Here is a 24081-nt window from a genome sequence, read left to right as displayed (position 1 = left end):
ACGCGCGCAGGGCGGTGCCGCAGGAAGCGCGGCGCGGGTCTTTCCGGCCGTGCGCGCGCCCCGAGCGGAGGCGCGCCCCGAGCCTGCACCGACGAGACAAGATGGCCGGGCTGCCCCGCAGGATCATCAAGGTACGGCCGCGCGCCCTGCCCGCCGCGCGCCGCTCCGCCATGCCGGCCGGGCGCGCCGACCGCGCCGGGCCGGGGTCCGCGGCCGAGGGCAGCGCCGCGCCGGGCGCCGCTTCCGGTGCCCGGGAGCTGGGCCGCGCTAGGGCAGGGCCGCCTCCCCGGCCTCCTCCCGCCCCTGCCGGGCGAGGGGCTCCTCGCTGCCGTCCCGCCCGCGCCCCCGCCGCTTCCCGCCGCCGCCGCGGGACTCCCCTCGCGCCGTGTCGGCGCGCGCGGGCGGCGGGAGCGGCCGGGCCCTCCCGGCGGGCGCGGGCCCGCGCCCTTCGCGGGGATTGCTCGGGCGGCGGCGGCGCCCCACGGCCCCCGCTGCTGCCGAGCGCTGCTGTCTGCACAGCCTTCGGGGTCCGGAGCTCGAAGGACACCGGGCACATCCCCCGCTGTCTTCCGCCGACCCAGCGGCTCCTCACTGGGGGCTTCCGCCAGGCCCCGGCTTCCCGGCACAGCTCTAGGCGTGCTTGGCCCGGGGGAGGGCGGCGGTGGCGCCGTGCTCGGCTTCCTAGTGTGCGGTGAGGGACGAGCCACAGCGAGCAGTTAAACCTGGCCACAGCTGTGTGTGCGTCGGGACATTGGCACCAGTGGTCCACGCTGGGACAGCCCGGTTACTGCTACGTTTGCTCGGAGCTGTCGGCCCTTACTCTATCAACGTGTCGTGCTGGTGCTTCGGTATCATGTTTCGACTGTGATTTGCCAAGCTTTGCAAGGGCTCTTAACTTTGGGGTATTTTCAGCAGATCCTCCGAATTCGGTTCCAGCATAAGATTTGAGTAATTTGGAGACACTTATTGGTAGCTGTATTGCAAGCTATCAAACAGCTCGGTCCTGTAGCTCACGTGGTTGCTCCTGCTGTGCTGCTGTCTCCTACTCGATTTGTAATGGTGTGAATTGAAGCCCCTGAATGGATGATCATTCTCTTTATAAAAGTTATTAAGTGATTCCATTAAGGTTGGTTAGCCCTCACAGGAAATGACAGCATCCTCATAGCCTGTTACAGTGAATGGATGTTAGTTTTTAATACTCTGAAGCTCTCTCAGTTGGTAAACACTGTAAATAAATTAATTTATAAAGTTTTAAATAGTGGACAAAAAAATACATTATTTTTGTCCAAGAAGTCAAGTTATCAAGTAGGTGATAGAGATGATGAGGTAAAATAAGGCAGTAGTGTTTGTCTTCTGTGAAATGGAGCTAAACTACAATTAGTGCTCAGAATTGTAAGTAAGTAGTAAAAATAAAAAAGACAAATCTTACTGATTTTGATGCCTATCCAGCTGTCTGAGTGCACACCATGCTAATCTGAAGTATTTCAGGTGTGATAGGGAACAGTGATTCATAATACAGTGGAACTGGTATTTATCACAGAGTTGCAGTAAGAGCTCAGTCATGAGGCTGGTGTCTGCATTAAATTTTCATTGCTTTTGACAGATCCCCAGAATACAACCAAGAAGTGCACTCACTTATGTTGGTGCATAAATTTTGTTCCTGGTACTTTTGTTTTCTTCATGCTTTTCTAGAAAAAAACGCTAGCACAATTTACACAACTCACTTCAAAGATATGTGGTGATGTGGGACTGTTTGTTTTCCTCCTGGAGAAGAAAGGTGGAGAGCAAAAGAGAGTCTTAGAAACTCCAGATTTTCTGTGAAGGAGCCCCCTTAGACATATGATGGGTTGGGTGTTTGCATGTGTGCATTGGAAAGTTGTCTGCAGCCAGTCTAGAGTTATTAAATCTTGGCTTGGTTGTGTTAGATGATCAGCTCTTCAGCTGCTGTGCTGTGTGTGCCTTAGGTTGCCACATGTGAGTATGATCTAGGACTTGAGTCTGACTAGTTACTAGAGCCTCAAAAATGTGCAAAGTCATATCTTGAAATACCACAGCTGCAGAGGTGTGGACCCAGAAATACTCCTGCTTAAGTCTTTGGGAGTCTTGAGTGAGAATTGTTTTGATCTTTTCTATCATGCCAATTTTGACTTTAGTGTTTAATTTCCTATTCTGGATGCCTTAGAGGGTGGGTAGGGAGTGAACTCAGTTGCTAATGAGAATTTGAAAGATCAGGATAGGAAAGAGCTGAGTAATGTTAAAATAACTCCAGTAAATAAAATGAAATCTTCATGCTATGCACAGTAATAAATTTCACGATAAATACATGGCTTAGGTTACTTTTAGGAAAAGATCTTCTCCCTTTTTGCCACATGCACCCTTTGTGTTGTCATCCAGGAGAGACCATCAATGGCTTCTTGGGGCTAGGAGATTGTATTTGGACTGTGATAAAGTCCTGAGCCTGGCTGGCTGCTCAAAATGCAGTTGGCATTCCCTGTCTTGAGCGACTGCTGGCAGATGGCCGGGCTCTCAGGTTGACTTGCAGCCCTGTACTCCTCAGCCTGCGTCTTTGCTATGTGCAGGCTGTCATCCAGCCCAGGAGGAGAGCAGGAGTTTTCCTTGCAGTGGCAAGGACTCTGTTTATGTTTCCAATACTTCAAATTCAATGAAAAGGTGACAGTATGGGTGTTTTAAAGCAGTTGTTGCAGAAGATACAGAATTATTCCCAATTTACTGTCCTCAGATTACTTAGAAACGGATTTTAATAAAGTGTGTGTGGGAATGGTCTGTAAGTTCAAAAGGTGACTTGCTTTAGAATTATGACTGTTAGCATATCACAAATGGTGAGTAGAAGACATTGATGTAGTTTTGAATCTTAAAAGACGTAATCAGAATTGGAAAACATTGTATCTTTTGAATAGAGAAGAGGTATTTTTGTTTTCTTCAGTAGTTCAACACCAGGGATCCTATGAGAATTGTCATGACAAAAAAAACTATTAATGTAAGATAAAATGTGTTACTGGCACATTTACTACATAGATGTGTGTGATTTTTACTTTCAAGCACTTATTACATTAGTTCTTTCCCATGTTGCAAAGTCACGTACCTCCAGTCGAGTAAGGAATTGAATTGCATCTGAATTATTTTCTTGGCTGACATTCAATCCACCTTATTGCTGTGTCAAGTGCAGTCAGAGTATGTGAACGGGATGGACAATATTGCCCCATATAATCTTTTAAAGTGTTTTTTCCCCTGCTGTTTTCATTGCTGCAGTGATCTCATCATTCATGATTTGATGCACAAGTCTCTAAGTTGACTGTAGCCAGTTGTTATTAGTGCTTCTGTTACAATTGCTGCAGCTGCTCCTGTAATGAAGTAACCATCTGAAGCAGTAGCTGAGGCTACTTCAGATTTTTTTTTCTAATTATTTTATCAGTGTTAAATTACAGAGGCTTTGATTTCCTCCCCTGCATGATACTGTGGTGTTGTCTGAGATATGCATTCCTTGCTGTTTACTCTGTGAAGCTATTTCCTTTATCTGCAGTGAACTCCTGCTTGCTGTATTTTTTGAAACTCTGGGAACGCTTGGATTGCTAACTACAAAATGCTGCTTCAAAATGTAAAACTTCTGGGTGGTTTTATGGAGATTCTCTTGGTGTGCATGATGCTAGGCACTTAGAGCATTCTATAGTCGAGGTCAGTATAATCAGCCTTATATATTTGAGGTTTTATATATAAATGTAAATCAGGTATTTAGCCTGCAACTGGAACTTTCTAGAAGTTCTTTAAATTGTTACTGGCAGCCAATTTGAAGTTTCTTGAAAGCTGTGTTTCTCTGAGGCATGGACTTTTGTCTCAACATGAAAATTTAAGTCACTGCTACTTTTTGATTTCTGTGACGTGTCTGACCACTTTTTTATTTCCTGAATTAAAAAAAAAAGTACATAAAAAAGACTTAAGGTAAACCTAATACCTTTCTGTGGAGTTTTGTATTTCTTTGGATAGTGGTTAGGTGCAGAAAACATCACTTCTGAAGAACGCTGTTCCTTGACATTTGTCAAAGAATGTAATGTCTTTTTGCATCTTGTATACCATTTGAATCTTGTGGATAACTTAAAATTGGATAGAAGGGTGAAAATTTTGGGAATTTTCAGAGGTGTTTTTGTACTGTTCTTAAAACCATCTTCTCCCTGCTCCTTTTCCCCCCTTCCCCAAGTGTAGAAAGATAATACACGTGCTGTTTTGCAACCCTCACTGAGTCTTCTTGCCAGGTGACCAATATAGCCTGGGCTGGCTGGGATAGTAGGAGGAGTGTACAGGCAGGTATTGGAAGCCTGAAGCTTGGCAGGACAGATGCTTTGTGCAGGTAGGGGAGGGAAGCTGAGAAGAAGAAGTAGACCCTGTAGAATAAAAACTGAGGAAAACCCAAACAAATAACCCAGCTAGAGGCAGTAATCCTGTTTGGACCATCTCGTATAATACTTGAGCAACTTTGAGGCACAAACCTATAGTAAAATGATGGACTTTTATTGCTTTGCATGCAGCTGTTTTCTACTGTATATGTCTGTTATGTTTAGATGGCTTTCAGAGTATAATCAAAAATTTTTTTTGTGTAGTAGTACAAAACAAAATCACATTTTTGTAGCTACTTGTGACTGGTGGATTAATAGTGAGAAGCAAGTTGCAAAGTTTGCTATAGATAGTGTGGTGGATTGACCCTGGCTGGACACCGCTCTATCCTTCTCCTCAGCTGAGCAGGGGAGAGAAAGTACAGCCAAAGGCTCCTGGGTCAAGAGAATCACAGGGAGGGATCACTTGCCCATTACAATCATGGGCAGAACAGACTTGACTCGGGGAGATTAATATAATTTATTGCCTATCAAATCCTAGTAGGTTAATGATAAATTGAACTTAAATCTTGAAAGACACCTTCTCCCCCACCTCACCCTTCTTCCTGGGCTCGATTTCATTCCTGATTTTCCTCTCTCATACCCCTTGGAGGTGCAGGGGAATGGGAAGTGGGGGTTATATTCAGTGTATCACATGTTTTTACTCTTGCTCCTTCCTCCTTAGGGGCAGAACTCTCTGTACTCTTCCCCTGCTCCAGCATGGGGTCCCTCCATGAACGCCAACATGAGTCCTTCCCACAGGCTACAGTCTTCACTAACTCCTTCATTCTGGGTCCTTTCCACAGGGTGCAGTCCTTCAGGAACAGACTGTTTCAGTGTGGGTCACTGGATGACCACATGGGTCACACTTTGTGCCAGCAAACTTGCTGGAGCTTGCTCCAGTGTAGGCTTCCCATGGGGTTGCAGTCTCCTGTGGGCACATCCATGTGCTCCAGCATGGGGTCATCTGTGGGCTGCAGGGGGACAGCCTGTGTCACTGTGGGCTGCAAGGGAATTTCTGCCCCTACACCTGGAGCACCTCCTCCCTCTACTTCTGCACTGACCTTGGTGACTGCAGAGTTGTTCTTATATAATCTCATTTCTTTGTCCTCTGCTGCCCAGGTTGTGTGTTTTTTTCCCTTTCTTGAATATATCACCTCAGAGGTGCTACCAGCATTGCTGATGGGCTCAGCCTTGGCCAGGGGCAGGTCTGTCTTGGAGCTGGTTGCCACTCGCTCTGTTGGACATGGGGGAAGCTTCTGGCAGCTTCTCACAGAAGCACCTCAGTGGGCCCACCCCACTACCAGAACCTTGCCATGCAAACCCAGTACAGATAGCATTTGGACAGAAGCTCAGTATGAATTACTGTTTGCATTAACCACACTTTGATGGTTGACTCTGCACCATATATGAATGTAAGCCTTGAGTTTAATGTGCCCCATCAGTATAACTGCAGGAATGGTTTACACTCTTAGTGAATTCAGTTATGCCTTACTTTACAATAGCTGGAGATGCACCATGAAAAGCTCTATCTGTGGTATCACATAGATAATCCTTTAGGAATTTGCATAGGATCTCAGATTCACAGTTCCAAAATCCTGTAATCTGCTGTGGAAAATTCAAGAATGAGGTAATTCTTGGGGGAGGTGCTGCTGACCTTAAAATGCCCCTATTCATGTTACTGCTTGGCTACAAGGTCCTCTTCCAAGAGTGGGTAGATTCTGGTTGGTTTGGTGTTTGTTTTTGTTTTTTTGGGTTTTTTTCCCCCTTCTGGGAAGGCACTGTTACTTGGAATACATTTGAGTTCATCTCATTGCAGTTGTTAAAATTGTGTGGTGATGGGATTTAGAGAGCCAGAAGTGTGTGAGAGGATTGTGAGCAATCCAGAGTTCATTCACAGTACTTGCTTAGCAGAGCTGTAGTATCAATTTGCTGGACAACTGTCCATATATTGAGTACTAGTTAATGTTTTCTAGATCTGCTGTACCACTTTTTTTTTTTTTTTTTTTGATGGAGTCTGGGAATCTGCAGGGTGGTAGAAGTATTAAAGTACAAGAGACACTAGTCGGTAATGAGCCCAGTAAGTGGGGGCATATGGAATGCTGACACATGGGGATTATAGGGCAAGGAAGAGAATTCATGTGGAGCTGACTTTTGTGAACCAAAGTGTAGCCTCCTATTTATATTTGACCCTTGCTTTACAGAGCTTTGCTGCTAATTCTTTTTTTCTTTGTCCTAAAAGGTAATGTTATTTTCAGAAGATTTTCTTCAATGAAGTTGTTTTACAGTGATATAATTTTAATGTAAACATTCTGAAATATCTCTGACAATATGACATCTGCTTAGGTAACCAATTTATTTTCAGTAATGCTGGTTTCAGCCAGTTCTTTACACAGTTGTAGCTAATGAGTTGATAGACCCTGGAAGAACTTGTGCCAAAATGTGATGTAATGTTTTGAATTAAATCTTTGTAGTTTTCTAAGGCAGCTTTACCCCTATATGTAGAAGACAGTTTTGACTGATAAGTTTTGCTTTTTCCTACTGCCTCCCCCTCAAAAATCAAAGCAAAAATGTGCATGCTTTTTTACCTTGTGTGCAATTTATCACTCCTTGGTGAAGATCAGTGTGATCTTCCCCCTTATCACTGTCAGACTGGAAAGAATTTTCATTTGGCAAGTAATTATAACCTGTCACTGTGCCAGTATAGTGCTTTTAACTAAAGCCTTAAGTTTCTATTTCATACCCCAAAATTAATCTGGACTATTGGATGTAGTTGGAAGGTAATGACACTGGTGAGTGGCAACGGTTGCCTATGGTCAGAATGAAAGTATGAAAGAAATGTATTCTTGGTGTAGTCTGAATTGAAATGCTGAAGTTGGCTATTGTACTTCTGTTTTTTGCAGAGGGCTGCACAAAGTGAAGAAGTTACCACCTAGTGAGGTTAGCTTAACCAGAAGTTTGTGATCAATCTGGCTTATTCTTGTAGCAGCTTCCCAGTACCTAAAGTAGGCCTACAAAAGAGCTGGAGAAGGACTTTTACAGGGGCATATAAGGATACAAGGAGAGTGTATTCAAACTTATCAAAAGAAAGAGGGCATGTTTAGATTAAATGTAAGGAAGAAATTCTTTGCTGTGAGGGTGGTGAGGCACTGGAACAGGTTGCTCAGTGAAGTTGTGGATGCCCCGTCCCTGGAAGTGTTTATGGCCAGGTTAGATGGAGCTTGAGCAACCTGACCTAGTGGGAGGTGTCCCTGGTCATGGCAGGGGAGTTGGACTAGGTGGTCTTTAAGGTCCTTTCCAACCCAGGCTGTTCTATGATTCTGATTCAGGTTGAACAGCCTTACTGTATGAACAGATTCATCTTGGACTGTGCTGGCACAAAATTTTTTGTGCCACTGAGGTGAACTTAGACTGAGGAACTGATTTGGCTCAGAACTCTGTAGTAAAGGTTATTTCTTAAACCAGATCAGTTCCATGATCTCATCTGTTGACTTTGCAAACACTTGGGCTGATGAGGAGAGTACATGGAAGGATGACTGTTCAAATTAGTACTGCTGCTGAGAAGTTAGAGGTTCCCATTCAGGCAAACTTGCATTTTTGTGAGGAAAGGAAATGGCGGAGGTAGTTACAGATGTGAGTGAAGTTAATCAAGAAGGACTGAAAACCATGCTGATATGGTGGGTAGAAAAGCAATTTGACTTAATTGTAAATTCAACAGCCAATGAAGAATGAAACAAAGGACTTACACTCTTAATGACTAAAAATTAGTGGAACTTAGGTGTAATTAAAAAAAAATCTTTGATTTTTGCTATTGGTAATGTCTTTTCATCTGTTTTAGAAATCTTCCTGGAGGATTTGGCAGCAAATGTCTGATCTCCCTTAGGAAGCAAATACTGAAATAACTGATGAGCAATCAGTTAAACTGAAAGATCTCTTTTCTTCCTCATCACATTTTCTCCCACATAAATTGTTATGTGTGGTACTCTGCAAGTGATAAGTGTTATTATTTCAACTGTAGCAGGAAATGGAGCTAGTGGTTTTAATTTTAAGTCTGTCATTTTTTTCTCAAAAATTCTTAATTTTCAGTATCATCTGTGGAGTCTGAAACTCTCTACTTCTTTCTCTCTAAAAGTGGTTCAGGATACAACATCTCAAACACAGATTAAAAAGTACTGTGTAGTTTATGATGAGGTGGGCTGACCTTGGCCAGGTGCTCACCCAGCCACACTCTCTCCCCACCTCCACCAGGCAGCGGAGAAAAAATAAGAAGGAAAAGCTCATGGGTCAAGACAACGACAGAGAGATCATTTACTGATAATCATCATGGCAAAACAGGCTCCAGTTGGGGCACATTAATTAATTAATTTGCTTCCAGGTAAGATAGAATTGGATGTGAGAAACAAAGACAAAATTAAACCATCACCTTTGCCACCTTTTTCTAGTACTCAATTTCAGTCCTTCACTCTGTGCTCCACAACTTGCCTGTCCCTGATGGAGGCAAGGGGTTGGAGAGTGCGGGTTTATGGTCAGTCCCCAGCAGCTCCTCTCTGCTGTTCCTTCCTCCTCACACTTTTCCTGTGCTCACAGTGGTCTGCTCCATGGCCTACAATGTGGGTATGTGCTCCACTGTGATCCTTCACAGGCTACAGGGAATCTTTGCACCAGTGCCTGGAGCTTGTCCTTACTATCCTTCTCTGACCTTGCTGTTCACATTAGTTTTGCTCACAATTCTTTTTTTTACCCCTTGATCTTCTCTCTGTGTGATGCTGTTTTCTTTTAGTGTCACTTTTATTGTCCTAATGTCCTAATGATGTCCTTTTTTAAATACGTTTTCTCAGGTGTGCCACCGGCTTGGCTGATTGGATCCCCCATGTCCTGTGGTGGCATGTTTTTGAAGCTGGCTGTGTCTGGTGAGGTACAGCTCCTGGCCTCTCCTCACAGAGGTCACCCCTGGAGCCCCTCTGCTGCCAGCAGCTTGACACATACACCCTGTACTTGTGCTCAGTTGGTAATGCAGTTGAATTAGATCATACCAAATATAAAAAAAAAAAAATGGGGCAAGCTAATGTGGATTTCTTTCAGTTGGGGTGCCTTTTTAATTTTACAAATAATGTTTATTTTTGGCCATTCTGGGACTATTCCTACGGTGTTGCATTGCAGCCTATTGTTCCTTTTGTAAATAGCCAGGGTTACCAGAAAGTTAGATAACTGGCTATTTGGAGACCTTTTCCTGTAGCACCTTTTGCTGTAGCACCTTGTCAAGGGATGGGCAGATTTTTTTCAATTGTACTGGTGGAAGATGCTTTTATCCACAGCCAGTGCCAGCTGTTCCATGTTTCTATTGGAAGTTCTGTCCTCTGCTGGATGGCAGCAGAGTTTTTGTGTTGTCAATCAGCATTTTTCAGATTAAAGATCTAGTTAAGAAGACCTAGCTCACTTTTCCTGAGTTGCATTGAGAATGCTGACAGGGTGTGCTTTTTTAGTAGATTTGCAGAATGGTGATTTCTGGCAAAGTGTCAGCAATAAACACTCATACTTGAGCTGTAATTCCTGTTGTAGATTAAGTCCACATCCATCATCTCTATTCCCTGATCTGTTCAGAATAAAGCTAGGTTTAGTTGAACCTATGAGTAAGGGTAGATAGTGCATACACTTTCTCACTGTCTGACCTAGATTAGAGAGGACTTGTACCTTGCCTTGGCCTGACAAAGTTGTAGGAGTGTAACCTCCATCTTAGTAGGTGATATGGAAGGAAATTTGCTTGACTACTGCTTAGAGAATTGAGCTAGTAAATGTGCTACTGTAAGTATGAGGGAAGACTCATTCCCCTGAGGCTTTGTATAGAGATGTGGTATTGTGCCATTTCAGATATTTAATACCTGTCTATGTATTGTGATGTTACCTGTTGTAACATTTCAGATATTTAATATTTTATTTAAGACCTGTGGTGTTTTCTCTTTATGTAAGAGGCCATTATTATATCTGTTTTGAAGTTTCAGAATAATTTTATCACAGATATGTCAGCCTCTGAATGATATCTCTTTTTAAGATACTAGCATAAAGTTGCTAGCCATAAGGATGCTTTTCTGTAGTCTTAGTGCTATAACAGGTTCTTAGATAACTGTTATAGATATGTGGAGTCTTTGTGTTTAAGACTCTTATAGATGGATAAAGACTTTTAATTTAGTACTTTACCATCTGCTACTGAAATTAGCCTAGTTGGTAGTTAAGCTTCCTTTGGAATGAGGAGGAAGGCTCTGCATTTCCTTTTTAGGTTGATTACAGAATAGTAATCTGTTATGCTGGTATCCTGCTGTGATTGACACTGCACTCCCAGCTCTTAAAACCAGCCCTTTCAGCAAAAGGCATCTTCTCCTGTCCTTCTGAGAGCAAGTGTTTGGCCCCTGTTTTTTGTTGGCACAGCTGTTTGAGTAGAACATTGGTGCACTGCATCAGGGACTCTTCTCTCTTGAATGACTTTTTCCCTTTCTTTTCTTCCAGGTTGGGTACTTACTGTGTTAGACCATGAGGTCAAAAGACAGCTATACAGGCAAAAATGAAAGTGCATAATAAGCTGAACTGGAAAGGCACCACAGATTTGGTTTTTCCTTTCCTTTCTGCAATGGCTGATCATTTATACCCTACAGTATTCAGACCCTGTAAGGTGTTATGATTTCTCTAAGCTACGTTTGTTTCAATGGATTTTACAACGATCACTAGGTGATTTCACAGCTGGCGTTAAAGGACAATGTAGACCAGAAGACGAGAGTTTTGAGTGACGTCATTTGTAACGCTCACTGAGACCACAGTATTAGTGGATTAATAAGCAGTATGTTTTATTTATTAAAGTAATCTGCATAGTAGTAATATTGAATGTGAAATAAGAAAACAAGAGTATCAGGAAAATGAAATGTAGGTAGCTGAATTACTAAGCAAAGCACATTTGTCTAGAGATATGGAGCTTCGATTTCTTCTCTGAGCTAGTTTGTGCTGACTTCAAAGGCAAGCTTGTTTTGAATTCTAGTGGCATTCATATAGTAGCTTTAAAGGTCACATATTTTATAGGTGCTCAATATTGATTTGTTCCTAACTGTTTTAGCCATGTCACTTGGCAGGCAATTTAAAATTTGTGGTGGTTAACTACTGCCATAGCACAGGGAACAGAATTGCACTGTTTTTCCAAGCAAAAATAGTTCTTTCTAAAAAGCAATTAAGAAGCTTTTAAAATTGTCTGATTCCATGTCAGAATTTCTTCCTTCAGTACAGTAGTGGTCTCTGTCAGACAGAGAAGTTTTGCAGTTCAGCTGCAGTGGCTCTACTAGGTAAAAAATAACATTTGGGGGTTTTTTTGCAAGTACTTGCATAGGTGAATCTTCTGATTGTGGTATTTTCTGCTTTTGTATTTTGGCACTATCTGTTTGTAGTTATTTGTTTGGTCCTACCTTAGTCTGTTGATAGCAAGCGAGACTTGTGAAGTAGCTTTTTGTTTTTCAAAAGGGTAGCACACAGAAATCTTTTCAGTTGTTTTGACTAAGGCCTTGGCAGCTTGAGGCTTTTGTAAACACTTCCGCAAGACTGAAAGTGATTGAAATAGTTTATTTCTAATTGATTCTTCCTTTGTATGCTTGCTTATACCGCCATGTTCATTAGCAGTTGATTTTCCTGGATGTATGTATGGAAGTATCTTCTAGGCTGTTCAGTTTACTTACTTAAAGAAGTGCTCTGTCTTACTCTGTGTGTATGAACATGGTGGTTTTGTCTGCTTTTCAGTAATATTTTTTCCCTCTTGGACTGAAAGCAGTAGCTCAAAGAATGAATGAAACCTACTCTCCTGCAGATCCATCTCTCCTCATTGTGTGGCTTCTCTTGGTCTTGGCAACCTTGAAAGCCCTCGCCCCTGCCTCCTGCTCTGCTGAAGATCACAATGCTCTATGTTCCTGAGGCTTCCTATCCTCATGTTACTGTAAAAGCAGGTTGAGGGTTTTTTCCCCCTCAGGTACAATTAATTTTGAATTTAATGTCTTCATAGAAGAACAGCTATGCAGAATGTCAGCTACACCATCTGTCCCATCAATATCATCTGTCATTCTGCTTCAGGCCACCTGTTTTTAATAAAGGAAGCTTTGCTTTTGCTTGTCAAAATACCTTCAACAATTCTGTGTTTTCTAACCACTTAATTAAAAATAAAAAAGGGGAGGCATAACAAGTTGTAATTGTCAAATTTCTTTTTTTTTCAAGTATGGACTGGAATGTATCTTCCTTTTGGGTTTATTAATTTTTTTTAGTCAATGGAAATTGTTATGTTACTTGGAATTGGAAAAAGTGGAGTAAATACAGGAGTGAGAAGAAATCTCAATCTAAAAACATTGCAGATTATGGCAGATAGAAATAATTGCTTATGGCAGCATGGGAAACTTCACTGAAGCCTAGAGCTTTCAAAATATGTGCTAAAATATCTTCCGTGAAACTTAAGTATGCTAGAGGAGAGCTGATAAAAACCACTACTCTGGAACACTTACTTGATGGGAGTTTGTATTCTTGTTGAAGACAAAATTAACTGTTCTATTACGAAAACATTTATTGTGAGCAGCAGAACTTCAAAACCCAGTTTTCTCTGAATTTATTATTTGTCCTTTTTAGCATGTTTATATATGGGTGTTCCAGCTCTTTTTATCCTTATTGTCAGAGATTTTTGCTGGGCAAGGGTTGTATATGCTTGGTTGGAATAAAGTGGCCAAACAGCTGTGAAACTATTGGAGCTGTTCATGTCTTCCTTTCCAGTAGCACTGAGCTCGGTTATCCTTAAGCCATTGACAGCTTACAGAACAGTTGAAATTGGACAAAGGATTTAAAGGCAGTTTTGGGGTAAAAGGGGGAAGTAACAGCGTGCATAAAACTCACTTCCTCAGTTAAAAAAATGTAAGAAGGCTTAAAAAAAGTGGGAAGTTAAGTATTGCATGTATAAAATCATCCTGATTAGTTAATAAAGGTGGTAAGTTAAAAGTTTAATTAAAAGAAATTAAACATTCATTTATTTATTTAAATGTGCTTGGGAGACTTATTTTCATGGGTAGCCATTCTCTGGGAATTAGAGAATAAGATCAGTGTGAAGTTCAACATTTCCTTGTTTCATCCACATTTCATCAGTCTCTTGTGGGTGATGTACAGGGTGGTAGGTGGCTATTTTTTGCAGTGTTGTTTTTTTTTGTTTGTTTGTTTTTGTTTATTTTTGGTTTGTTTGTTTTTGTTTGTTTGGTTTGGGTTTTTAAATCAGTAATGTATGCTTAAAATAATGAAAATCTATAAACGGGTCAGCTTCCTGACCTGTTTATATGCTATGACCAGGTGCAAAGCATTGCTTGTATACTCACATTTGTTTTAGTATGAGCATGTCTTCAACTCTTCATCTCACCCTAAAACGTGGAAATCAAATCCCTACAATCATTTTATAATTGGGCCTAGCTGTATGTTTAAGCATTTTATATGCTTAGAGCTTACAATGTAATTTTTTTATTAATTTCTCCCTTTGTTCCTTTTTCACGGTGTCCCCCAAATATGTTTAAGATGCTACTGTAATGTCTTAATAACTGCAGGACAAAACCCTTATTTGCTGTCAGAATTTAAGAGGTGTTGATGTATTTAAGTACAAACATTGCACATTCTCTCAATAAATGGCATCTTTGCTGTGTTCCTTGCTTGTCTGTGTTATACAGTTCAAAAACCACAGTTGTGGTTTTGAAGCTTTTGCACAGAGGCAGTGATGTGTATTCATGGGGTCATGGCCTTTCATTTTGAGCGTTTTGGAGAAGTTTAGCCTGATGCTTGCTCTCTGCTGCACCAGAGCTTGGCAGGTGTGAAAGATGAATGTCAACCAGTTCCCTCACAGGTGTTCATCCTCGTTTCTGTTTGGAAACAGCTTCAATTACACTGATAGTGATGGAGCTCTGCGCACAGTGTAGGAAGCAACGTGTGCTTGCTTTGGAATTTTCATCTAATATTAATGTTCCCCAAGGGGCTCCTGTGGGCTCAGAGTAGGCTCAGTACTCATGTGGCTGTATGCAGCATAAACGCTCTTCTTGGCATCACCTTTTTCTGGGATGTTTTATAGCAAGGTGCCCACAGTCATTGAATGTGGAGGCACGAAGGCTTTCTGAGTGGGGTGACATGCTCACAGTGGTACAGCCCCATAGGTATTATGGGATGTCTGCATTGAAATAATTGTTTTTTTTCATATATGGGTTCTCCTGTTGTTTATTGACAAATGGTTTTTAGTGTCAGAATGTACAGCATGCAGCCAGGCGTTGCTCTCTCAGATCCGCTGGCAGGTAGAAGTGCTGATGCTGCTGCCAGAGAACTGCTGATTCTGGGTTATTTTAAGCCAGGATTGGCTCCCCAGTGTAGTTACAGTCAGCATACTGGCATAACTAGGGACGCAGGCTGGGGACTGGGGTGACTGAGGGGGAGCTGGGGTCTGCTGAGATCAGCCCAGCTAATAAATGTGTTATCCTTAATATTAAAAAATAGTCTTTGAGTGTGCCCATCAGAACCAAAGCCACAGTTTACTTACGAGCACATCTGTAGCAAAGTCCAGCTGTGAAGAAGTTTAAAAATTGGTCTTTTACATACGTTCCTTATTTTTAAGTTTTCAGTTGGCTTACATTAGTTTATGTTTAGCATAAGACACTTTCCTCTGCTGGAGCTGTCAAACTGTATATGGTCTTTCACAGGCAGGAACCCAGATTGTCCCCTTTACCTGAGGTAGCACTCATACTGACAGCTTGCTGAAAGAAACTAAGAATGGTTTATGCACTTACAGGGATAATCTGTAGTTTCTTACTGACTTTTCATACCACTGAATGTAAACTATCAGAATTTGTTATGACTGCTTTTCTACACAATTAATGTACAAGTAAATAGCCAGCAGAATACAAGTGAGTAAGTTAGAAAATTATGCGTATAATACAAATATACTCACAGAAGTAAATATAAACAGCTCTGAGAAGCTTGGATGGCCTTCCAGTGAGTTGTGTAAGTGGCATCTAATGTCTGTGCAGATAAGTAGACAATATGTAGTTGCAACAAGGAAGCACGCACAGATATAATTGGCAAATGTACATCGTAATAAATTCTATATTATAATTTGTAGGACCTTGACAATTCAGAGTTGAGTAATTGGATTTTGGAATTAATTACTATGACTTTACTTCTTTCTGTATTGATTCATTTTTGTAAAATGAAGTGTTATTTAACTGCCTCAAGACAGCCATATCACTTAAATGCTGTGTACACTTATTTCTGCAAGAGTAATGTAGCAGTACAGTTATGTTTGAAGAATTTTTTTTAGTCAAGTAGAGGTAATCTGTCTGTTTTGTGCTTATATGAAGAGACACTTACTGTATTGGAGAGAGGCTGACTACAAGGCTGTGTGTACTGACAGAATAAGAGAAATGGCTCCAAACTGAGAGTGGGTTTAGATATGATGTTAAGAAGAAATTCTTTACTGTGGGGATGGTGAGGTAGTGGAACAAGTTGTGCAGAGAAATTGTGGATGCTCCATCCCTGTAAGTACTATTATAAATATATAGAATAAATATGCTTTAAAACTGAAATAATAAATTAATGTTGTACCTACAAATTGACATCTTCCGTCAGTAGAAAGAGGATGATTTTTCTTTGTGAAAGGCAACACAGAAAGGTGTTGAAAATATTAACTGTAGACAGTAAAAGCACTCTTAGAAGGAAAGAGGAAATGGGACTAAAATTGTGTGAGGAAATGAGGCTTTAGCAGGATTTTTTTTGTCCCTGCCTTCTGTCCTTTTGCCCATTTTGGCCTTGGGATCTTTTTTTATAAAAACTAGAATGGTGCCCATAAGACTTACGGAGACAGGCAACAGAGGAAAGGCAAGATGTAGAGGACTTGGTCTGTCTGCTCAGTGCATTAGCAGGATGGGAGCTCTTACCTATGGTCGCAGCTTGGTGCCCGAGGTAGAATTGGCAGAAGAATGGAGCAACAAAGAAACCAGGTCACTGTAGGAGATTGGCCTTGCCTAATTTTGCTGTTTACAGAACATCCTGACTGTCTTCTACTGTCTGTTAGGGTGACTTTAAACATGGTTATGTGTAGACTGAAAGTGCTCACACCAAAGCTATTTATGCATATATATATATATAAATATATAAAATATATATAAATAAATATATAAAATATCATTAAAATATACCTTTAGTATTGCAGAAGAGTGGCACTTTAAATTCTTTGAATTTGGCTCTGATTCTCTGATTCCAGTACAAATATCAGTTTAATAAACCAGTCCACTCTTGTTAAGAGTAAACCTTGAACAGTTTCTGTGGGTGGTTAATCCCTTTGGCTTTTCGCTTATGGGAGTTTTTATTTAAGGTAGAATGGGAGATGCTTTTGGTGTTTCAACTGTGGTAATCTTTAAAGTGCTTTTAAATATACTAAGAAAAATATAGCAGCTTGGCAGTACTTCAATCAAAAGGTAAGAAAATTGAGGCCAGCTGAGTTATCTATTACTGTGTGTTACAGAAACACACAGCAGGTGAAGCTCTGAGAGGAGATGGGTACCAGTTTACCACAGCCTCATCTGCTTTCTGCTGATGTTTTTACTTTAAGGTATTTAACATAGTTTCTGTGAATATATGCTAAGTGAATGCTTGTTGCTTTTAAAATGGTTTGTACAGGTCATGTTTATTTTAAATGGGTTTTATTTTGGCCTTGGGATTTTTTTTTATAAAAACTAGAATGGTTTTCTTCTCCTGTTCTAGGAAACCCAGCGTTTGCTGGCGGAGCCAGTCCCTGGGATAAAAGCAGAGCCAGATGAAAGCAACGCACGCTATTTTCATGTGGTCATTGCAGGTCCACAGGATTCCCCCTTTGAGGGTGGGACATTTAAACTTGAACTCTTCCTTCCAGAAGAATATCCAATGGCAGCTCCTAAAGTACGTTTCATGACCAAAATTTACCATCCTAATGTAGACAAGCTGGGAAGAATATGTTTAGATATTTTGAAAGGTAAGTGTTACTATGTTTTTTTTTTCTTCTTAGCATAATAAGTACAGATTTTTGTAAGTTGACCCTAAAAAGAGTTTTCTTGTGTTTAAAGAATATCTTGCTTATTTTTTAATCTGGAAAATCTTGCTATTTCTGTAGACGGTGTTGAATATGGTGTTTCATAGTGCTATAAATGTTTCTTCAGATAAATGGTCCCCAGCTTTGCAGATTCGTACAGTTCTGCTATCAATCCAGGCTTTGTTAAGTGCTCCCAATCCAGATGATCCACTAGCAAATGATGTAGCTGAGCAATGGAAGACCAATGAAGCCCAAGCCATAGAAACAGGTGATGTATCTTCTAACTTTTTTTCTTTTCCCTAGTTTTAGGAATGGCTTACTAGTCACTGGCTGGGGTTTGTAAAGCCTGGCCTCCAGTTTTATGTCTGCAACCTGAAGAAAAAAAAAATGACTGCATACAGTCATAGTCCAGGTGCCCTGAATGTGCCTACAGTAGTCTATTTTTAAGTCTGTGAGGCTTGATAAAAGAAGCTCTCTTGATCTGTTTTATCTTGAATTTTGATGGTTCTAATTTCCTAATCTAATTTGGAGTTCTGGTAAAATGAAGGAGCATTCTAGTGCTTGTCCTCAATGGCTTAAGGAATGGATTAACAGGTTACGGAAAGTACATCTCTGATACTGCATCTGTTGGAGGCTATAGTGGAATGGAAGAGTTGCTGTGTTATGCCTCTTCACTTTTGGATCCACTGCTGTCAGACTGCTTCTATAATGTATAAAAGTTGACAGCTGCTGGAATTCAAAATTGCATTTAAAAATATCAGAACTGAGAGATTTTGTGTGCTTGCGGCAGTGGTATAAAAGAGATCTTTAAGAATATGGATTTAAAATTATTTTAATCAAGCCTGAAAACTACATCTTTTCTTAAATGTGTTTCTTTTTCTTTACAGCCAGAGCATGGACTAGGCTATATGCCATGAATAATATTTAAATGCGCTTTGAACATCAAGTGTGCATCACTTCTCCTGTTCTGCCAAGACCTCTTCCTTTTTTTGTTTGCATTTAATGGACACAGTCTTAGAAACATTACAGAATAAAAGCCCAGACATCTTCAGTCCTTTGGTGATTAAATGCACATTAGCAAATCTGTGTCTTGTCCTAATTCACTATTGTACCGCATGAGCAGAGGCTAGAAGTATCATCTGGATTGTTGTGAAATTGTTTGAAAGCAGCAGCACATCTCTGCTTTTAATCATTTTTCCCGTCATGGTTTAAGTATAAGCACTGTGAATGAAGGTAGGCAGGGTTAGCTGCGGGGCTTTTTGTTTTAATTTTGTGGGCTCCTCCTCCCTTTTTATGGTGATGCTAATTGCATTGGTAAAAGCAGCTAACCAGTTATATTTTAGAATATACCCTCTAGCCCAGTCTAACTTAGATGCTGTAGATGGACAAGCTTCATTGTTTGAACAAAAAACGGGAACATTAAACATCCATCACCTTCACTAATACTATAGTGATTCTGCTGTCAAGTGTAGAAAAATCCCTCCAAGAAAAAGCTTGTGACCATTTTGTATGGCTTGTCTGGAAAATCTCCTGTAAATCTTATGTTTTAGTAAAATATTTTTTGTTATTCTACTTTGCCTTTGTATAGTTTATTTTGCTGTGTTTTCATTTCCCTGTGACAATCGTATTTTAAAAAATTGAGTCCAGAATTGACAATTTTTCTTCATCAGTCTGACAGATTTAACAGTAAAAAGGGGGAATTCACAAGTTGGTGTGGTTTTGTTTTGTTTTGTTTTGTTTTTTTTGGGGGGGGGGGGTTGGTTTTTTTTTTTTCTTCATCTGTTTTCTGACTTTTTTATTAGTTTGTGTCATGTGGGTGACCTTACCTGGCCAATTTAATATGAAATTGCATTTGGAATTACTTTTAGAAACAAGTCTCTGATGGAACAATTGTAACCTTAATTTTAGTAATGCATCAATATATGTTTTCCTGAATGAAGTAGGAGGTTGAGAGCAAATGACAGCATTTTGAGAATCTGCATAGCAGCACGGTTTTCTAACTTCTGTAATTCCTGCCCTCTATTAACTTGAAATTCCAGTGCATAGAACCACTGTTAGAGCCAGCTTATGTATTGACTGATGTCTGCTTAGCCACTTACAGCTAGCAACTCATAGCACTCGTTTTTCTCTACAAGCCTTATTAAGCTATTTGCCTGAGCAACCGGTCAGCTTAAATAGCAACAAAGCTTCTTTATTGGAGGGAAGGAAAGTGATGAAAAAATTCCTTCTCACCCTTGTTTTGCGTATGCATCCTGTCTGGGTGTCCAATATCTTTTCTGAGAACCCATCTAATTGTTTCCCTTCATTTCTTGTATCTCTGTTTTCTTCCTTTCACCAAGCCCTCTCCCTCACCAAACCAACCAACCAAACAAAAAGCTTAAAAGCTTTTGGCAACCTGACATGTATAAATGACAGCTTGTAGTGGTTGCAGTAGGGAGTGTTTTGTCATGCAATTCAGGGGTATGGTTATGTAGTCTGTTGGTATTCTCCCTCTTTCTCCTTCCTCTACTAGCATATGAAAATTCTATAGAATGTGGTGTATTTATTGTGCTTTTATGTAAGATATCTATTAATATCTATTAAAACTATGTTTTCCAACAGACAGTGCTTTCAGTGGTTAGTAACTGGTATTGTCCCTCGAAGTTCTCACCAACATGGTTGAAGAATGGTTCAGAATTCAGAATGGTTTTTCACCAAACTGAATCATAAAAGAACTGTTTTAAAAGTAGTTTCTGTGTTGAATGCAAACCAAAGTTGGGTCAAGGGCTTGTAACATGTTCTTCAGAGTGGGTAAACACCATTGACCCTCTCTTCTTACAAATGTCTGTTTGGGGTTGGGTGGCCTATGTGCTGGATCTGCTACTAGTGTAGATAACTTTTGTAGCAGGCAGCTGAGAATAAGTAAGCTGTGCTGTAGACTCTGGATTCACTTCACCTACCTCTTAATGCTTTATCTTACACTACATATACAGCTTTTCTCAGCTCTGTCTCCAGTCCAAGGGCTGATGGCACCCACAGAGGACAGTCAGACCCACCTAAACATCCTGTTTGAGTGGCTTTCCTCCCTTCAGTAGAGAAAAAAGACCTGAGCTGGCACTTAAACACTTTTATCTTCATAGGCGGGATGAATCCAGACCCAGAAGATATATATTAAATAATACTTACTTTACTTTTAAACCTTTTTTAGGAGCCCTGTATAAAGTCAAGCTGGGAATTTCATTCCAGCTTGTGCCAAGGAATGTGTGACAGGCTAAATTCTTTGAAGCCAGTAAGATATGACCTTTTCCTCAGTTAAGCAGGTGTATATTCCCAGTTGCTATGTGAAACTCAGTTGTTTCTCTTACACCTACATTATCATACAGCTACCATTGCAGCTGACTAGCAAATGCAGCTATCTTTTAGGGAATGTTAGTTTTATCTCCATTTTTAGTATGTGTCTATTGAATCAACTTAAAGTAACTTTAAAAAAAATGGGTTTCCTCTACCATTACTGGTGCTATGTGTCAAATGTCCCTGAGCAAGAGTGATGAAATTGCATTTTATGTGTCAGTGTTTGGGTAGTAACTATGCAGCTGTTGGGCCTGGGTTATCACATGGACTCTATAACCTCACATGCAGAGTACTTTTGCAGTAGTTTCCTGTAGAGCAAGAGGAAGACTTTTGGTTTTGCATACTCAGTGGTGGTCTCTTCACATGTAGCCATGTTCTGTCATGGGTATGAAGTGTATGATTATTGGGAACTGATGGAACAGGTTTTTTGTATCTTAGTCGACTTTAGTCTAAACCAAGTGAAACATTGCTTCAATAGCTTTCAAGTAATTGTATTTCTAACACATTGAGACTATTGTGGAACATCTTAATGGACTAGTGACATCAAAAATTGTGACATCTCTATTTATATACATTTCTTCTTGCATTGGGTTTCTTGGGTTTTTTTGTTTATTTTTGAGGGTTAAAGTAAAATGTCTGGTAGGTTTTGTCAATAACATGTCTTGACTGTAATGTGATATGACACTGAAATAAAAGGAAGAGTGATTATTCATTACTTAGGCACTGAGCTTCATTTAACTGCAGTGGGCTGCCATCAGTGTGCAGCAAGTTTCTTAAGAGTTCTTAACATCTGGTAAAATAAGAAAGATAACCTTTAACTTTTCAATTGCTTGTGGCTTCCCCCCACATTGTAGAGAGAAGAGTAGCACCCTCTGTCCTAGAAATCCTCAGAGGAGACTGAGGATGCAGCTCAGGTATGCATACTCTGGTATGCAGCTCAGAGGATGTGTTAAATCCCTGGTTTCCCCCTTTTTTGTTTGTTTGATTTTGTTTAGGAGTGTGGGGTGTCTTTTGTTGTTTTTTTGGGGTGTTTTTTTGCCTGCCTGCTCAAATCTGACTGGTTTAGTCGTATTTACATGCACAGTTTAGACGGTTTCTAGTGCAATTAAATTGATAAATGTATTGAGCTTTGCTAAACTGTGTTGCATTATGAACATGGCACAAGGTTAATAATCACATGCCTGCTGAGGTGGAGTTTGTACAGTTTATTATGGCCTTTTCTGTGGAAGTATGCAGAATGATTGTAAAGCAAATATTTGTTATGTTGCACTGCAGTGCATTAGAAAAGCGGCATCAAGCAGCATGACTGCCTTATCTGTGCTGTTTGCTTTCATGAACTCCCCTCAACACTTAGATAAGGGGTTAGGTGAGCAAGGAGAGTATCTCTGGGTAAAGACTGCTCCAGTGGAAGTGCTCAGGGGAATACTACTCACTGGTGACCTGGGTTAGGAAAGGGAATTGTATCCTAAGTACCCTAAGAGGACACACCTGGGTAGCTCAGTTAGTTGCTACGGAGTTGTCACTGTTGGTCAGCTCATTACTGAGATTGAGTGCTCTACCTGAAGGAGAATTCTTGAGCACTGGAAGGTAGAAACTACATGTACTTACCACACTGCATGAGCCTTCCCATGTAAAGAGATGAATGCAAGTGTGGCATGTAACAGAAGCATTTTTATTAGTTCATTTTTTAGGAAGGTAAATACAAATTATTTCACATAAAATCATCTCTGACTGGAGTACTTATGCAAGGTTTTTCCAGATACTCGTGGAAGCTGGGTTCTTATCTTCAGAGCTTCAGTGACAAGAGTATTTTTGGTTCAGGCCTAATCTGCACCTTCCTACCTAAGTTGGCTACTAAGGCTTGTGAGGTAATTTATAAATCTGAAACATTTCATGTGTGATGTTCAATTGCTTGTTGTAGTGGCTTGTCTCAGCCTGAATACCTGCTATCATTTTCACATTAGCTACTCATGAGTAATACAGTGTTCGTCCAGGTAAAACTGAAGGCTTAGGCTGGGTCCTGGTAAATTTATGGATGACTGTCTGTGAATGCTCAATTATCAAGGGCAGACTAATCTCACAAAACACAATAAGGTGATTCTAATGGTATTTTTTCTTCCTTCAGTTGCTGTGAACTGTTCATCTACCTTATTCAAAGAGAGGTTTCATTAGTGTCATAGCCAGAAAGCAGAAAAGAAGGAAATATTTAGGAGACTGAAGCAGTTGAATGACAGCAAAAAGGCCCTTAGGACAACAACCTTGTTACAAAATTTGTCTGGATGTAATGGCCACTAGGCCACAGGTAAGCCAGCAGCAGGGTAAGTGCACAAGCTGATGGTCTTTGGCCAGCATCATACATTGCTGTAATGCTTCTTCACACTGCCCATGCATAAGAACTGGTGGTAACAAATGAGGGACAGCTGCTGGGAACCAGTGCTACCACTGAGCTACTGCAAGCAGTGTGGGCGATGAAGTAAGCAGCAGCTGATCACACAGCATACACATTCAGTGGCCCCTTGCCTTCTTAACATGGCTATTTGAACAGTATTTCATGCTTATTTAAGGGAAGAAAATTGTCTGAGAGCATTGTTTGGGGTGGTAGTGCATAGCCCATAGCAATCAGATTGTCACAAGCAGAAAAATGTCTGTGATTGCTGAGTCTGCAGGTTAAGGGGTGGCACCATTCCTTATGTGGAGCATTGTCCTGATGTGGATGTGGTGTTCATCACTTGAGCCAAGGAGGCAGTGCCTTGCCTAATGCCACAGCAGCACTGAGACCCTAAGAGCATTGAAAGAGGGTAAGTTTAAAAAAACCCTAAACTTTCTCAGTTCAAGCTTGAAGATTCTTACAGTCTCCAAGTTGTGCGAAAGTCCGTCATTCTGCCTTTCTTGCCATCTGTTGTGCTGTGTCACATTTCTGCCTCCCTTGAGTCTTATACTTGATGCCTTGAAGATGCAGTGATAGGAGCCAGATGGGACCATGGTAAAACTCTCCTTAAGCTGAAGAGGGAGGCGTGGTAACTGCTCCTCACAAGTCATACTGAGAGGGGGAAATACAAGAGCTGCTTACCAGCCTAACAGCGTGGAAGAACGCAGGTTCAAAAAACAAGGTAAGGGGAGGCAGGTCTTCAGCAGCAGGCTGAGCACTGGCACCAGTTTTCAAGTTGGAACAGTCAGTGGACATAAGTGCTAAGGGGAGAGGGGAGTGTTAAGTCAAGTTAAGAAATGATTCTTCGGAACAATGAGCTTGGTAAAGCGTGAGTGCAAGGACAAGGC

At 40.9% G+C, this 24081-nt stretch overlaps 1 protein-coding gene across 1 annotated transcript; it reads left to right on the top strand.

The window, feature by feature from the left end:
* Positions 1-66: 66 nt before the first annotated feature.
* On the top strand, positions 67-20077 carry UBE2N (ubiquitin conjugating enzyme E2 N). Its single transcript, XM_021527993.3, has 4 exons — positions 67-131; positions 17172-17418; positions 17603-17743; positions 18363-20077. Exons 1-4 carry the CDS (start codon positions 102-104, stop codon positions 18401-18403), a joined length of 459 nt encoding a protein of 152 aa, XP_021383668.1. The 5' UTR covers positions 67-101; the 3' UTR covers positions 18404-20077.
* The last annotated feature ends 4004 nt before the right edge of the window (positions 20078-24081 follow it).

This window comes from Lonchura striata, chromosome 1A, assembly GCF_050655825.1.
Source record: "Lonchura striata isolate lonStrDom1 chromosome 1A, ASM5065582v1, whole genome shotgun sequence".
Taxonomy (NCBI): Eukaryota; Metazoa; Chordata; class Aves; order Passeriformes; family Estrildidae; genus Lonchura; species Lonchura striata.
The sequence above is the reverse complement of the archived record's forward strand: the minus strand, read 5'-3'. Positions and strand labels throughout refer to the sequence as shown.